At 45.6% G+C, this 15179-nt stretch overlaps 1 protein-coding gene across 2 annotated transcripts; it reads left to right on the top strand.

Annotated features, from left to right (window-relative positions):
• Positions 1 to 254: 254 nt before the first annotated feature.
• Positions 255 to 12415, top strand: LOC137789800 (rho GTPase-activating protein 22-like). Of its 2 annotated transcripts, XM_068583592.1 has the most exons (3): positions 255 to 415; positions 8651 to 8850; positions 12333 to 12415. In XM_068583592.1, the coding sequence occupies exons 1-3, from the start codon at positions 373 to 375 to the stop codon at positions 12405 to 12407; spliced, it is 318 nt and encodes a 105-aa protein (XP_068439693.1). In that variant the 5' UTR covers positions 255 to 372; the 3' UTR covers positions 12408 to 12415. The 2 variants fall into 2 exon arrangements, with proteins under 2 accessions (XP_068439693.1, XP_068439694.1); XM_068583593.1 differs by lacking the exon at positions 12333 to 12415 and having other exon boundaries at positions 8651 to 8862.
• The last annotated feature ends 2764 nt before the right edge of the window (positions 12416 to 15179 follow it).

Genomic DNA, 15179 nt, shown 5'->3' with positions numbered 1-15179 from the left:
CCCCCCCCCAAAAGAACCCTCCTCCTCCATCAACCCCAAGCGGATGTACCGCTATGAATAATGTAACAGGGAGGGGTGGAGGAGGCCACTGGGCGTGTGTGTGTGTGCGCAGAAAAAATAAAAGTGGGGGACCTCCCCCTCCTCCTGCCTCTCCTTCACCACCCCCATCTCTCTCCATTCTCCTCCCCTCCCCTCCCCTGCTCACCCAACCCTCCCCCCCCCCACCCTAATAGCTGCCCGGACGCACTGCAGAAGGTCAGAGAGGGAAGAGGAGGACCGAGGCGAAAGGCACAGAGAGGCAGAGGGAGAGACAGGGGTGGGGTGCGCTTGGATGTACACGAACATGCCGAGAGGAGAGTGCGCGGACGAGCGATGACAGCCATGCTGAGCCCAAAGATCAGACAAACCAGGAGAGGTAGGACTCTGTTCGTTTTGCCTTCCCATCCACAGCGCCTGCAGTCGCTGCTCATTCATGCACAACTCTGTCGTGACACTGCATGTGTTTTATGGGAAGCGTTAGTGATGCTTTTACCTGCACTTTTACAAATGTCTTTTAATGAAGTGCTTTTATCTTTCTCTCAGAAATTCTGTATTTACACAGGAACACGTCTGCAGAAAGACTCCCAGCCCCCACTCCATCTATTCTTCTCACATATTTCTGAATGAAGCGGGAGGTCTGCCCACGCAGGAGAGCACCAGCGTACATTAGCATTCTACTACAGCTGGTCAATGCTGCCAGTGTGAATCCTATTAAAAGGAGTGTGCAGCATCTGTAGTTTCATCACTGTAATGCTGAGCGGTATCAGGCTGCTGTCAGCTGCTGCTGGTGTGTGTGTGTGTGTGTGTGTGTGTGTCTGCGTTGGTAGGATGTATTAATAAGTCCATGTGTATGCGTGTGTTTCCTTCCTCGGCACAAATCTCCATGACCGCAATTATGCAGCTGGATCTGATTTGGATGAAATGAATAGTTCCCAAGAATGGGCGAGTGATGTGTAGATCCCCTCTCGCCGGAGGGGCATGAAATTGGTAGCAAAGTGGATTAAATCTGTATTTGCATGTATTAAGAGCAGGCTCAACTGGCTCGATGAAGATGAGTGGATTCGCTGTGTACACCTTGTAAATTAGCGCTCGATTGATTAGGACATCACGTGACGCCGCGTGAAATACTTCTAACGAACATCAGTTGCATTCTACTTTTTTCATTTATTTTTTATTCGGTGAGTAAAGTGGTGGAAAGTGCGTTTACAGCAGACCATGTACACAATATGGTACGCCAAAAAGAATCGATCTTGACGGCGCTCAGCCTCGCAGCATTTCCGTTAAAGCGGTGAAAATTGAAGCGATTATTAAAGCGTCTCTCTGAATCTGCGTGAGAAGCATTCCCAGCATAGCCTCCTGCAAAATTGGCGCTCCACTGCTGGCGGCGTCACATTTGTTGCACGAAGCAACACAAACCATGCATAAACGGGTATGTGGCAGATGTAGGAGCGCAGTAGATGCTCGGCCGAGGTCAGAGCGGGTCAAGGAAGGGACGGCACCGCCGACCAGTGAGCGAGTGACATTTTAGATGACTGAACCCCGTCGGACGCTCAGAGGACACTCAGAATGAATCAATACGATAAATGTCATTGAATTTTTATTCTTTATTGATCAAGCATGACATTCATGATGCTAGGAGGTCAGCGGAAAAGCTAACTAGCTTACGCATGCTTTTTATGAGCTCATGTTTGACTAGCAGGTGATGAGCTAACTGGCTTAGAAACGCAGCATGTAAGTCTTTTTCCACTTCTGGAGGTTAGCTTGTCTTCTCTCTGAGGCTAGCTAAAATGGCTACATAGCTACATTATTTTCTCCACTGAGTTCCACTTAAAGAAAGTGTTTCACATTTTGAGAAATGCGTCTCGTTTGTTTTTTATTTAGCGAGAGTTGGGTGAGAAGATTTGACGCCGCCGTGTCTGTGCTCTGGAGACCAAGACCGTTAGCTTAGCTTTGCGTAAAGACTGGAAGCCGGGGGCACCTCTTAAGCTCCCTAATGAACACATAGTACCTTGTCTGTTTATTCTGTACAGAATGTAGCTGTAAGAAATGAGGAGCGGAGTGGGTACCAATTGTTTGATCTAACGAAAAAAGCAAATAAGTGGGTTTTCCCAAAATGTTGAACTATTGCTTGAACATCATTTCCCAACTGATTATTTGGATCTGCCCCTGAGGGGGTGATTAAATTATAATGAGAATATGCCGTCCTTTTAGAGCAACTCATAATTGGAAATGCTTGTGTCAGTAAAAACCCAATTGGCCCCGAATCGAGGATGCCAGTCGAAGCCTTTTAATAAATAGGGATTCATTCATCGTGAATTTCTGCTTCAGTAACATGCAACGGCATTGCACTTTTCTTTGGCCGGCACCATATATAGCAGCTTTAATGGCCCACATATCAGCTGCTTCATTCTCATGCTGTGTCTTTTTTTTTTTTTTTTTGATCTGCGTTACCATGGTTTTGTGATCAAAGTCCTGCACATGTAGCAACACCCTGACATCCTGCCTTTCCGGGGCATATAAATGAACGCCAACGACGAGATACTGGGGAGCAAGAAGAACGTGCCGCATGGATGAAACGTTCACACACTGACACACTCCGGTAATGAGCATGTGGAGATGATAGCATGCACAGAAATGCACAGATATGCAGCACCCCCGCTGCTGCAGATCAGACCCGCTCCACTGCAGTCTTCCCGTGTATACGGGCTGTATATTATTGGCCACACCTCCAGCTCATCAGGAAGGGCTGCCACACACACACACACACACACACACACACACACACACACACACACGCACACACATAATGGATAACACATTAATCAGCAGTGATGGGCTAACTGGAAGCCACGCACTGATGCACCTGTAACTCTCTGTGCCATTTTCAAGGGAGCCATAAATCACCACACAACAACCAGATTAATGAAATTGAATTCCTCCAACATGCCCGCGCGCTTGTGTGTGTGTGTGTGTGTGTGTGTGTGATTTAGCCATTGCCGTAGTTTTGTCGAGCTATTGTGGAGTACCTGCCTCGCCATGCTAATGGATGGGCTCCTCCACAATGCGCATGAGCCATACATCCCTGTTCCCGCTGATGATAAATGTACAACTGACATCACAGGGGGCTTGTGCTCTGCAGACAACCATTTGTTGGCATTTACAATTACTTTTAATGTATGGACAGGGTGCTATAGGAGACTCTTCATTTCAATATTTGCATTTCTCGTTTGATTGGTCACTTCCTGTGGCAGATCAGGAATAAATATATTGCACTTGGGCAAATTGACAGAAACTACAGAACCTCAGGTAGTGTGGATTTCTAGCAGCCTTCAGGTCAGTCACCCAAATTACACATCAGGCATAGTTTGTAGTGTAATCCAGCCATGCTGACTGTTTAGGCTGTATATGCTCATGGTGATGTATTGTGGCTACTGGGCTAATTGGTGCACAACTGTAGCCGGCCAAAGCTAGTCAGTCACAACTAAAGTGTAAAAAAAACGTATTTCTTTAGTATGTCATTTAAATTTTATAGTGTGGTATGTCAAAAAAAAGCCCCTGACCGCTACCTCTTCACTCTTGAAAATCCCTTCCTCGTTTGTGGAGAGGCAACAACTCAGATTAGCATATCTAATAAGCTACAATGTCTTTCTCCATTTTGGACTTCCGGCAAACAAAAAGCAAAAACGCACAGACAAAAAGCACTGCCCAAATGACTTTCTATTGGTCAACAGTGCATGTCAAAGTGATCAAAGTTGAACAAAAAAAAAATTATAAATCCACTCATTGTCCCCCCCACCACCACATGCACACACGAACACACACACACACACGCACACACACACACACACACACACACATAAAAACACGTTCATGATATCATGTTGATATCATGACAGAATGAGTCGCCAATCCATCTGGTGTTGTTGAATAATTCAGCTCCGAAGAAATTATTCTGCCGTGACCAATTGACATAAATTGTCATTGGGGGGGCGCGTCACGATGAACACTGCGCATCTGCACACAGACGGGCCTGATGTTGAGCACCAATTATTGGACTCGCTAAATGAATGGGTCACACATGCGCTCTCTGTTTTGGTGAACTGCAGTGATTATGCTATAAGCTTTTACAGTAAAACAGCCTCTTTTCAGCGCTGGAGTTGATAGTAGAAGTGACCACAGAGCAGCTCCACCCAAGCCAAGGAAGGTCTGAATCACTGTGAGCAAAAGGTCCAACATGCCGCTCTGGGTAGTCACTAACACACACACACACACACACACACACACACACACACACACACACAAATCAGTTGTGACTCAGGCATGACTCATCGGCCAGTGTATGTTCCATTCAGTCCGTGATCCAAACAGCTGAAGTGTTACACAGTGGGGCTCTTTTATGCTAACACTGGCAGAGTTGGGATGGATTGAAAAAAAAGAGAGAAGAAAGAAAGGAAGAAAGAAAGGAAGAAAGAGTGAATGAAAGAAAGTGGGGTTATGGGGAAGGTAAGTGTCCCTTTTAGTTGAAGGAATAAGGCGTAAGACACCCTCATAGGTTGAAAGGTTCAGTCCACACTGATGTGAGACACTGACGGATAGAGAAAAGGGAGACGGTGGCAGTGGGAGTAAGATATAGATGGGGATCACACGAGTACAATCTTTAAATTCTACATTTATTTAAGAGATAATCCATAAATGCAGAGGTTGGGAAGCCATTGGGAAACTCAAGAACTGTGTTGTGACCGTTCTTTGAGCCCACATAGTATAATGCCTGGCATCAAAAGATGATCCAGAGTAGTACAGTGTCCATGCATGTATGCTTGTAATGTAGATATCGGCAGTACTCTGGATTATAGTTCATATATATGGTCAGTATCGTTCAATTGCAGGTAAGAGAGCTGCGGATGTAAGAAACAAACAACAACAACATTAGCTTGTTGTTGATTGAAGATGTAACATGCAGCGCTCTGATGTGGTTTTTAATACAAATATTGAGTGCTCACAGGCTTACAGGCAGAACTAAAACCACTGTGACGCATTGCCCCCATTTGCAAAAAGCAATTATGACCGCTTAACAATGCAAGAAGTATCATCTCGAAAAATGTGTGAAAATATTTCTATATATACTTTTTAAACGTGATGGAAATGTGCTTCAAATCCAAGAACTAATTTATGCTACAAAAGGACTCAGATAAGGTGCCAGAGATGAGAACAAGGATCCACTTTTGTGCGTGCGCTATGTGCTCTCAGTAATAACAGAGCTTTGATTCAACAGGACCAGCGGGGCTGAACGTAAGAGAGAAGAATCAGAGCGAGCTCTGGAAAATACTGGAATTAACACAAGATGGATAAATGAGAGAAGCCAAGAGGAGACACGCTAGAGAGAGACAGAGAGAGAAAGAGAGAGAGAGAGAGAGGGAGAGAGAGAGAGAGAGGGAGAGAGAGAGAGAGAGAGAGAGAGAGAGAGAGAGAGAGAGAGAGAGAGAGAGAGAGAGAGGGCAGGACATTAATAATGGGTAAGAATGGCTATTAAAACATAACCATTATGGATAAAGGAAGGAAGGAAAGGTCGAAGGAAAAGGGGATTAAAAACAATGAAAACCTGAATAAGTCACCTTGCACATGGTATTTAAATTACTTTTAACAAGCCATGTCCTCATCAGACCACGGTGATTATCATTAAAGTGAAAATAGAGCAGATGTTATAGAGTCACATTATAACATCTGATTGTTTTAGGTTTCTACTGCACTACCGTAAACGTCGGGTTACAAGCCGCTACTACCATCGGTGGTTGCCCCCGCTGTAGCAAGCTAGCGCTGCTGCTGCTAGCTTCCTCTCTGCCCTAGATGGCCGTCGAGCCGAGGCTGGTCCCGCTACCTTTGGCGGTTGTCAGAGAACTAGCAGAAGCTAAGAGGGAGCTAGCAGTGAGCTAGCTGGCTACAGCGGGGACACCTACTGAAGGTAGTAGCGGCTTGTAACCCAACTTTTCAATATTTTTATGAAAGGATGTGGAAGGTATAACTCAGTACTGAACCAACATAGCATTTGGTCAACAAAATGGAGTATTTAGCAGCTAAAAAGGGAAATGTTTTCCTTGAGGGTTGGTGGAGACCAAAACAGAGCTAAAAGAAGAGCGAATATTGGATCCAAAATCACGCAAAAAACCTTTTGTACTTTAAGTGACATATTTTGGCCAGCTACAAAATTAGCCATTGGCAAACAGCAGTTTAATTAAAGCTGCCGCTGTAGTTTTAAGTTTATTTAATAACTGGCGTGAGTTAACAGAACTTGAAAACCTACAAATGTCCGAAAAAACACATGAATATGTTTTATTTTTCTCATCGTCATTTGTTTTATGAAAAACACGGTGACCGTTTCCACTTGGCGTATTGCAACGTGTGAGGATTTCTATGTTCACACATCAAAAGCCAATTTACTGTAAAAGAAGAAAAGAAAAAAAGTTTTACACTTGAAAATCACTTCACCAAAAGCGTGTGACTGTGGTGACCTGAAAGTACAACATCTTCACCTTTTTCTTTAGAAAAGCCGTCCTTCATTCAACGCATCACTGAGCATCAACAGGCTTTAACAAACTGCCAGGAAAGGCTGTGATGTGATAGAAACGACTTGAGCCGTTCCTTCAGGCGATGTGTAGGCCGGAGAAAGAGATGAGACAATAAAAAATAAACATTGATTTTTCTTCCCCCTCCCCATTCAAACACCCGCTACTTCCCTCTAGCCCATCTAAACATTGATCATCTGTGTGTGTGTGTGTGTGTGTGTGTGTGTGTGTGTGTTTGTATAACGCACAGCAGCAGGGAGGATGTCTGCACAATTGATTTCTATAAATTATACATCATCATCAAATAGCATGTCCTTGTTTGCGTCGCGGCTCCGTGACCTTTTTTATCATATGTACCCTAAATATCTAAATATAATATCTTCAGCTAGTTTTGTAAGTAACATCATTTATCCTCAACTGAAAAAAAAGACGTGCTTTTTATTGATCCTACACACAACATTCTTACGATTTTCAACTTTATTTCAGACGCACAGGTCCATTCAAGATTCAAGATATGTTTATTGTCATATGCACAGATACCAATGAAAAGCACATACAGACATACAATACAATATGGAGACAACAGCACAAAGCACATTGTGTTTCATAAATCCATTGTAATTAAAAAACAATGTTTCAAAAACAAGAGGACTGCCTATGATTACATTTTTGATCAATTAATGACAGACATACTACTCGGCACAAACATGCGACACGGGAACTTTTCCATCTTGGAGCTCGAGCAAGACTCTGAATGCAACATTAAATGCCACTTGAATCTTTTTTTTATTTTTCCTTCACTGCAGTTGCACCACAAGTGGGCCGTATAGTACACGCGGACTCTATAAAGACGACTGTTTTAAACAAATTTACACGCCACCATATTGGCTTGTGCACACAGCCTGCAACACAGAGATTATATGATGACATCATCCAGATATCGTAAGGGAAAATGTGGCTTTTTATAGTTATATTGAATTCAATGCACAGTTTGAGCAGTATGTTAAAATATACTGCAGCCAGCCGGCCCCATGTGGTATATATAAACATAAATAAATACATAAATAAATAAAAGAAGTAATATATATATATATATATATATATAACTGCCATTTTTAACTGTCAGTATATTTACTCTCGAAGCCTAGCCAATAGAATGAGTTCTCTTTCAGAGAGTTTGATAGCCAGGGAAATGACTCTGTCATCTTGTGATATTTTACCGGATGTTTCATCTTCGACTCCGCATGTGTCAACAGATAAAATATCATGATCAAATATTGTCAAAAGTGATACACGCCGCACTCTTAAATCTATTTCTTTTCCGCCGCTGATGTCACACAAGGACAGTCGGCCCCCGCGGGCGACAAAACTGATCACATTGAGACGCGGCTATAAAGCTGCCATCCCCTCCCTTTCAAAGCCGTCCTTGACTGAGCTCAGGTTACACTCGTTTGTTGAGAATGATCCAGGCAGCCAGCCGGTCCCATGTGGTCCTATTATCCCGGCTCCAACGCCCCCGCGCCTCCATCGGGCTGTGGCAACGCACAATGAGTCTCTCCCAAGGACCTCTGAAATGAAGGGAGGGGATCCCTGTCACCTGAGGCTATGTCTATGTGTGTGTGTGTGTGTGTGTGTGTGTGTGTGTGTGTGTTTGTGAGTGTGTGTTCCCCCAGCGCAATCTCTTTTCTTTTTTTTTTTTAATCTGCTCTCTGTTATTATTTGCGCCTGCTGCCTCTCTGCAGTCCCACTCCCCTTTCATCTAGAGACGTCTCCGCCCGGGGGCACAAGGGTTGTTTTTTTTTGTGCGTGTCCATGACCGAAGTGCCTGGCGGAGCATGTGTGTGCATACAGAATGCACAATGAGGGATAACGCGAGCTTCTGCGAGGGGAGACAAATGAAAAGACACGAGCCGACGAAATGAAAGAAATCTAGCAGAACCAGCAAATCAATCACCTTTCAACCCATCCAGTCCCTCACGTTATGTCTGCTTGTGTGTGCACAGAGTAAAACTGCTTCATGTCTGTGTGTGTGTGTGTGTGTTTTTTTGCAGCCAGGTCCAAGAGCATGGTGATGGGCGAGGTGTCCCGGGGGCCGTGCCGGCCGGCCTCCCCCAGCCTCCAGGAAGGGGCGCTGAAAGCCGGCTGGCTGAAGAAGCAGCGCAGCATCATGAAGAACTGGCAGCTCCGCTGGTTCGTGCTGCGCCAGGATCAGCTCTTCTTCTACAAAGACGAGGAAGAAACCAAACCACAGGTGCGACGTTGAGCCACGTGTGCGTCAGACGGTATAATGCAAGGCAGCGAGAGATGTGGGCAGTCTAAAATGTAGAATTCAAGTTGAATCCCACCGGCCACTCGAGTTGAACTGCATTGATGGTAATGTAGACTTTGTGAAGTCCAACAAGAGCAATAATGCTAAATTGGTGGAGTTCTTCTTTAAGAAATGCTCCGACAGAGATGTAACATGTTCCTTCACAGTCCATTGCTCTCAAGAGACGTAACCGACGTCTCTGGTTTTTACTGACCTTGGCTTTACATGAATCTCACCTAATATTTACATATTGTTTTGTAAACACTGTCTCCAGAGTGACAGATTTCTGCTTTTTCTTATTCAATGGCATGCACCCCGCGCTCATATGAACGCGCTCATTTGATTTCCCATTCGTTTTCACCGTTTGAATCCAAGTTTTCGACCGTGGAAAGCGTTGTCTTGCCGAGCAATTAACTTGAAGCTGTCGTTGGTCTTAGCGCGTCAGAACAAACAGCAGCGCCTGGTTTCTTCCTCCATTAGTACGCCGCCGCACCAAATATTTCCCAGAATAAAACCCCTAATCGATCCCATGGCTCCTTTGATGAGGGACGTCTCTGGCGGCCAGGTGCTGACTCACACTTCCTGATTGAAGTCAAGCAGAAAACTGACCTTCCACTCATAAAAGCCATGTTGGGATGGACGGTCACCTGATAGCTGACAGGCTTACACAGTGGTAACATGAGGCCATGATAGTAATCCAACAACAAAAGGTCTCTGACACACACACACACACACACACACACACACACGCAGCCTATGGACCCTAATAATCATCTCTTTACATTTCTGGTTGAATTCCCGACACTTTTATTGATTCCTTCAAGTCTTCTCGCTGCACGACTGCTGTTCATTTAATGTAGGCAACAACTGTCGGCCATCACTGTCTTTTAGTCAATCACACACGCACGCACACCCTCACACACACACACACACACACTCTACACACAGGATGACGTGTTCGCCTCCTCGCAGTCTCCATTCTGTGGGGAGCAACTGACTGAAAGCTCTGACAGACAGTCTTTAATCAGAGCTTGCCAATACCCATCCAGCCTATATTGATTAGAAAGTCACACACATGGTTAAATGGACGTCATTCACGCGCACACGCACACACACACACACACACACACACACACACACACACACAGAGAGATCCACGCCCTCAGAGAGCAGGATGTGTGAGGAAGTGTCACTCTGGCCTTTTTTCTCCCTCTCATCTTCTGATCGATAGAAAATAGGAGACCGGGAGTGGTGGGGGGAGGGGAGGGGGTTATGACGGCAAATTGCAGCAACAGAACAAGACCATCCCACCCAGATTAAAAGATGGAATAATTGGTCGAAGGTGGAAGCGCAGGATCTATACAGGTTCTCTTTTCCTTTTCATCATGCGGGGATAAATCCACTGCTGAACAAATGGACTTCACTTATCGGTGCAATCGATTTCTATTTTAGACAGCAGACGAACACATGGGTGGCGGCGGCTTATCGGTACTCTGAATACACAATGAGCATCCAGCTGCAATTCATCAAGAGATGAAAAGCCTGTTTCAAAGAGGGGAGACGTGTTGTGTTTCACTTCCATCGCTTTCAAATGCTGCTCTGATGATTGATGTAAAGGCCACTTGTCAATCAAACAGGGGCAGGAGGACTATGGCGTCTCTCCCCCTCAGCTCATCCGTTGATGGAGATTTAGTTTCGACTGTGACTGTGCATGTTATACGTGGAAAACGAAAAACACATCACTTCCTGTATACCGCGCTGTTTTATTAACGGCTCTTCAAAGCACATTACATCAAAAAGGGACAACATTTCCAACTCTGTCCTCTGGATATAGGCTTCAGATTTTAGGCAAATTCCATCATAATCCAGTATATTTTCTGGTAAAAGCATTAGCACTGCAGTAAACCGTCCCTCAGGATGGTGCGTCTGAGCGCCAGGTCTGGCGTGGTCAGGTTTTGTCAGAAGTTTTAGAAAGCGTCATGGCGCGTGTTAAACAAGAGGAGCCTGAGTTACACACGAGCGTCTGTCGCCGGTCCACGCACATAGCAGCAGTAAATAGCAGCGTGTACGACGTCAGGCGCCGGCCGAGCGCGCTGCCAAAGCGAGGACGGTCTTCTGGGGTTCTGGTCCTGGATGTCGATTGACGTTTATGTGCAAACCGGGTTAAGCTATGCGCGTCCACACCTGCTCGGGGCTCGCTGGAGGCCATGCAGGCACAGCTTCATATTGATCGCAACACACACACACACACACACACACACACACACAAAAGCGTGAGCTCCACTTCAAAGTGTCTCTGTCACCGCTCAGGCGTGTTAGAGGACAAACTGTGCCATACTCTCCGCTGCTTGACTGTGTGATTTGTGTATCTCGGCTGACGTGTTGCCTCCTTATTCTCCTCCATTCATCCCTGGCCAGCTACTCGTGTTATTCCGAGCACATAGCACCCTAGGGAGACCCCCCCCCCCCCCCCACACACACACACACACACACACACTCCGGTTCCTGCCCCTGTGCTCCATCCATCCACAAATCCCACCCCTTCCATTTGTTGCCATAGCGACTAATGTTGGCGACAGACCCGGCCCTCTGGTTGAGGCGCTTCAGGAAGACTCCCCTCCCCGTTTGATGGAGGATGCCAGCCTGCAGATTAACGGGGCAGACCCACAGACGCTGGCACCTCTTCACAGCTCACTTGGCCTCTCGCTTCTCAGGGCTAAATGGGTATTGATCTGGATAATGTATTCTGATAATCTGTGTGGGTTCAATCACAGGAGCAGAGCGGCTGACAGTTTGAGAGAGGGGTGAAGAGCAGAGAGGTGTAGGAAGGACGGAAGGGAGGGGGAGGAGAGGAATGAAGAAGAAGAAGAAGAAGAAGAAGAAGAAGAAGAAGAAGAAGAAGAAGAAGAAGAAGAAGAAGAAGAAGACATGTGGGACAGTCCTACAAACGTGTGTGTTTCAGATACAACGAACCTACAAACGCAACAGACGTTAAGACCAATAAGCAGGGAAATAATTAATATAAAGGTCACCTGTGTATAGAAAGATTGTTAAAAAAATGGCTTAACAATGTTAAGAATTAATATTTGACTCTTTTTTCCCGTGGTATATATATATATATATATATATATATATATATATTACACTCAAGTATTCAAGTTATACATTACATTTGTTTTCTGAGTCACTTCTGGTTAAAACACTGTTTACAGGAAATTCGACTTCTTTTCCCACCCAGTATTTGAATCTCTCTCTCTCTCTCTCCCTCCCTCCCTCCCTCCCTCCCTCCCCTCCCTCCCTCCCTCCCTCTCTCTCTCTCTCTCTCTCTCTCTCTCTCTCTCTCTCTCTCTCTCTCTCTCTCTCTCTCTCTCTCTCTCTCTCTCTCTCTCTCTCTCTCTCTCTCTCTCTCTCTCTCTCTCTCTCAGGGCTGTATACCTCTGCAGGGATGCCAGGTCAACGAACTCACAGCTAATCTGACGAACCAGGAAGACACCTTTTGAGATCGTCCAGGTGAGATCCCTGAGCTCCTCCTCCACCTCCTCCTCTTCCTCCTCCTCCTCCTCCTCCTTCTCCTCTTCCTCCTCCTCCATCTTGGCCCTTTGGTTTGAAATATCAATATGGAAGTGGTGGTCATGGGTCATAGGTCAAATGTACATCACATCTATGTGGAGGTACTTTAGCTGGTACAGAATGTGGAACATAATGTGCCTTTTAAGTTAACACCACTATACAGATGTTTACTTTTTGTAAGTTTTTAAAAACACATACAAGCGAAGATATAATTCAAGCAAACATCGGGAAACAAAATCATATATTGTGTGTTCTTTAAATTTTTGGTTTTCTTGAAGAAAAAAAGAAAGAAAAGAAGATCCATTTTCAACAGACTGCTATTCTGTAATCAGACAGCAGGGAGCGCTGTTAGCCAAGGAATCCCACTGTGAGTCGGTCAAAGGTCAAGTACAAGTATCACACTTCTACCTGTGATGGACAACTCCTGTGAGAAGTGCCTTCAAATAAATATGAAATAAAGTAGCCCCTCCATCATGTGCCTGCAGGCCCCGGGGGCAGTCTGGGACCCGTCGAGCTTCCACATGTCACATGTCACACGTCACACGTCACACGTCACAGCCGACGCACAGCGAGGCCGCAAAGTCTGATGAGATTGACCTTGTATTTCTACTCGATCAATACGCCACCTTTCCCCGTGTCGTGAAGTGTGATACTGTGTGCATCCGTGTGATGTAAGGCACACTATATCCAGCAAAAAGCTGCGTGGAAGCCTTGAAGGGCCTCTTTTTTCTTTCTTTCTTTTTTTACACTCAACCAGAAAAGAACGACACGTTGAGACTGCAAAAAGCACATTAGCTGAGCTCAGCGGTTTGTGGCTCTCGGCGCATCGGCCTGAGTCATTACGGAGTGTTTGCTCGGAGGTCTCTGCTTGTGTTTAGAGTGGCCGACAGGGTTGTGAGCCTCTGTGTGTCCCGTTTATGGCCGGTCAACATAGCAGAGGGGTGAGAACCCCAGGGGGTTTCTACGGAGAGGCCGGCAGGCGCTGAGAGACAAGGTGGGGGGGGGAGGGGGGAAGTAGTTAGTAGTTAGGAGCGGAGGGCGGACGCAAAAGAGACAGGTAGGACGAAGATAAGGAGGCGGGTTTGAAGGGTTAAAGACTTCTTTACAGGGTTCTTATGGTCATGGAAAAGCTGGAAAAGTCTTGTAAATGTGCTATATTCATGTTCATGAAGTTCATTTACGCTGAGTTTGCAATAATGAATACGCTTTTAAAAGTAAGACGCTCAAAATATAAGCGGGCATACACACAGGCATCTATATACATGTTTATTCTTGTAATCAAACTACTGTCTCTCACTCGTTTGTGTCATTTAAGGTGTACTGTATGCTTTGAATCCTCATTGTTAGTTTAAATACATTTTATCACTTTTTCACAAAATGTTTGGTCATGAATATTTGGTTTAAAGTCATGGAAATCCATTGGTCACAATGTGTCTGAACCCTGCATTTCGAGCATTTCATTTCAACCCGATGGAGACTCTCTCCCCACGCGGCGAACCTGACGCTGACTTCGTCTTTCTGTTCACACCATATTAGATTTGTCGGCTCCTCGGGGAGAACCGCATGAGTTACTCTTTCTCCACTATGTAATCGGCTTAGCGTGATGCCGGCTTCACCCGCCCTCGTTGTATGAAATGAATAGACTTTCAGACTCCGGGCTTCACGTTGTGTTAAATAAAAAGCTGATGCTTCACGGAGGATGGCGCTTCCTCACATTTTCTTAAAAACAGTCATTATGGTGTCCAGTCATGTCTTGAAGCTTTTTTCTTCCCCTCACATCCGTAGCCAATATATATTTTTTTTCTCCTGAACAGCGCAGCTTCAAACAGAGGAGAGAGCGGCTTATTGGAAACTCTCAGCCAACGCTAATCAGCAACAAGCTCAGCAAACACCGATGCTCTTTTACACCTCATGTGCTTCTATTCAGCCCCAGGAGGCAGAGCAGAGGGGGAAGCCCAGTGAGTCTCTACTGCTGGCCAGCAAACAGGCTGACGCGCAGCAGGAATGAGCTCTTAAAAGCTTCTCGATGAGTCCTCAGCTCATCGTTTGTTATTTGTGTTCAGGGTGTGAAGGTTCTTGCAGCGGTTCGACACACTTCCTGTTTCTGGAGTCCTGAATGGAGGGTGTATGCACACAACTCATTAAACCCAGGTTTTAGGGGAGATGATTAATCCCCAAAATCCTTCCACAACAGACATAATTGATGGATTGATCAAAAAATGATCGAACTCGACACTCAGGAATCTGGTTAAAGTTGTAAAAAGTGTTTTAACCAGATAGTGACTCAGGAAACAAAATGTAATATATAACTTGAGTGTAATCTGTCTTCACTCGGCTCTGAAACAGTAGCGAGCAGTCCGTTCAGCTGCAGCGTCCAATCAAATAACTGATGAACAAGGAGGGGGCGTGTCCAGCGTTAAAACACTTCCTGAAGGTCTCGCTCCTCCTGGATCGGGCCTCCTCCTGGATCGGGCCTCCTCCTGGATCGGGCCTCCTCCTGGATCGGGCCTCCTCCTGAATCGGGGCTCCTCCTGGATCGGGCCTCCTCCTGGATCGGGGCTCCTCCTCGCTCTTCCTCGCAGAATAGCTTTGGTCCGGCGGTCAATATGGCGGAGCAGACCAACTTCCGGTTCAATCGAGGAAACGACAATTAAGAAACTTGGTTAAATTACTCAAACAACTAATAACAGCTGAAAAGGAAA

Source organism: Clinocottus analis, unplaced genomic scaffold, assembly GCF_023055335.1.
Source record: "Clinocottus analis isolate CAN_PGR_092001 unplaced genomic scaffold, fCliAna1.0.p SCAF_19, whole genome shotgun sequence".
Taxonomy (NCBI): Eukaryota; Metazoa; Chordata; class Actinopteri; order Perciformes; family Cottidae; genus Clinocottus; species Clinocottus analis.
This window is presented reverse-complemented; position numbering and strand designations above follow the sequence as displayed.

Coding starts and splice junctions, on each gene's coding strand:
- LOC137789800 (XM_068583592.1), top strand. CDS start 373: ATGACAGCCATGCTGAGCCCAAAGATCAGACAAACCAGGAGAG. Junction 416..8,650: donor GATCAGACAAACCAGGAGAG/GTAGGACTCTGT, acceptor GTTTTTTTGCAG/CCAGGTCCAAGAGCATGGTG. Junction 8,851..12,332: donor AGGAAGAAACCAAACCACAG/GTGCGACGTTGA, acceptor TCTCTCTCTCAG/GGCTGTATACCTCTGCAGGG.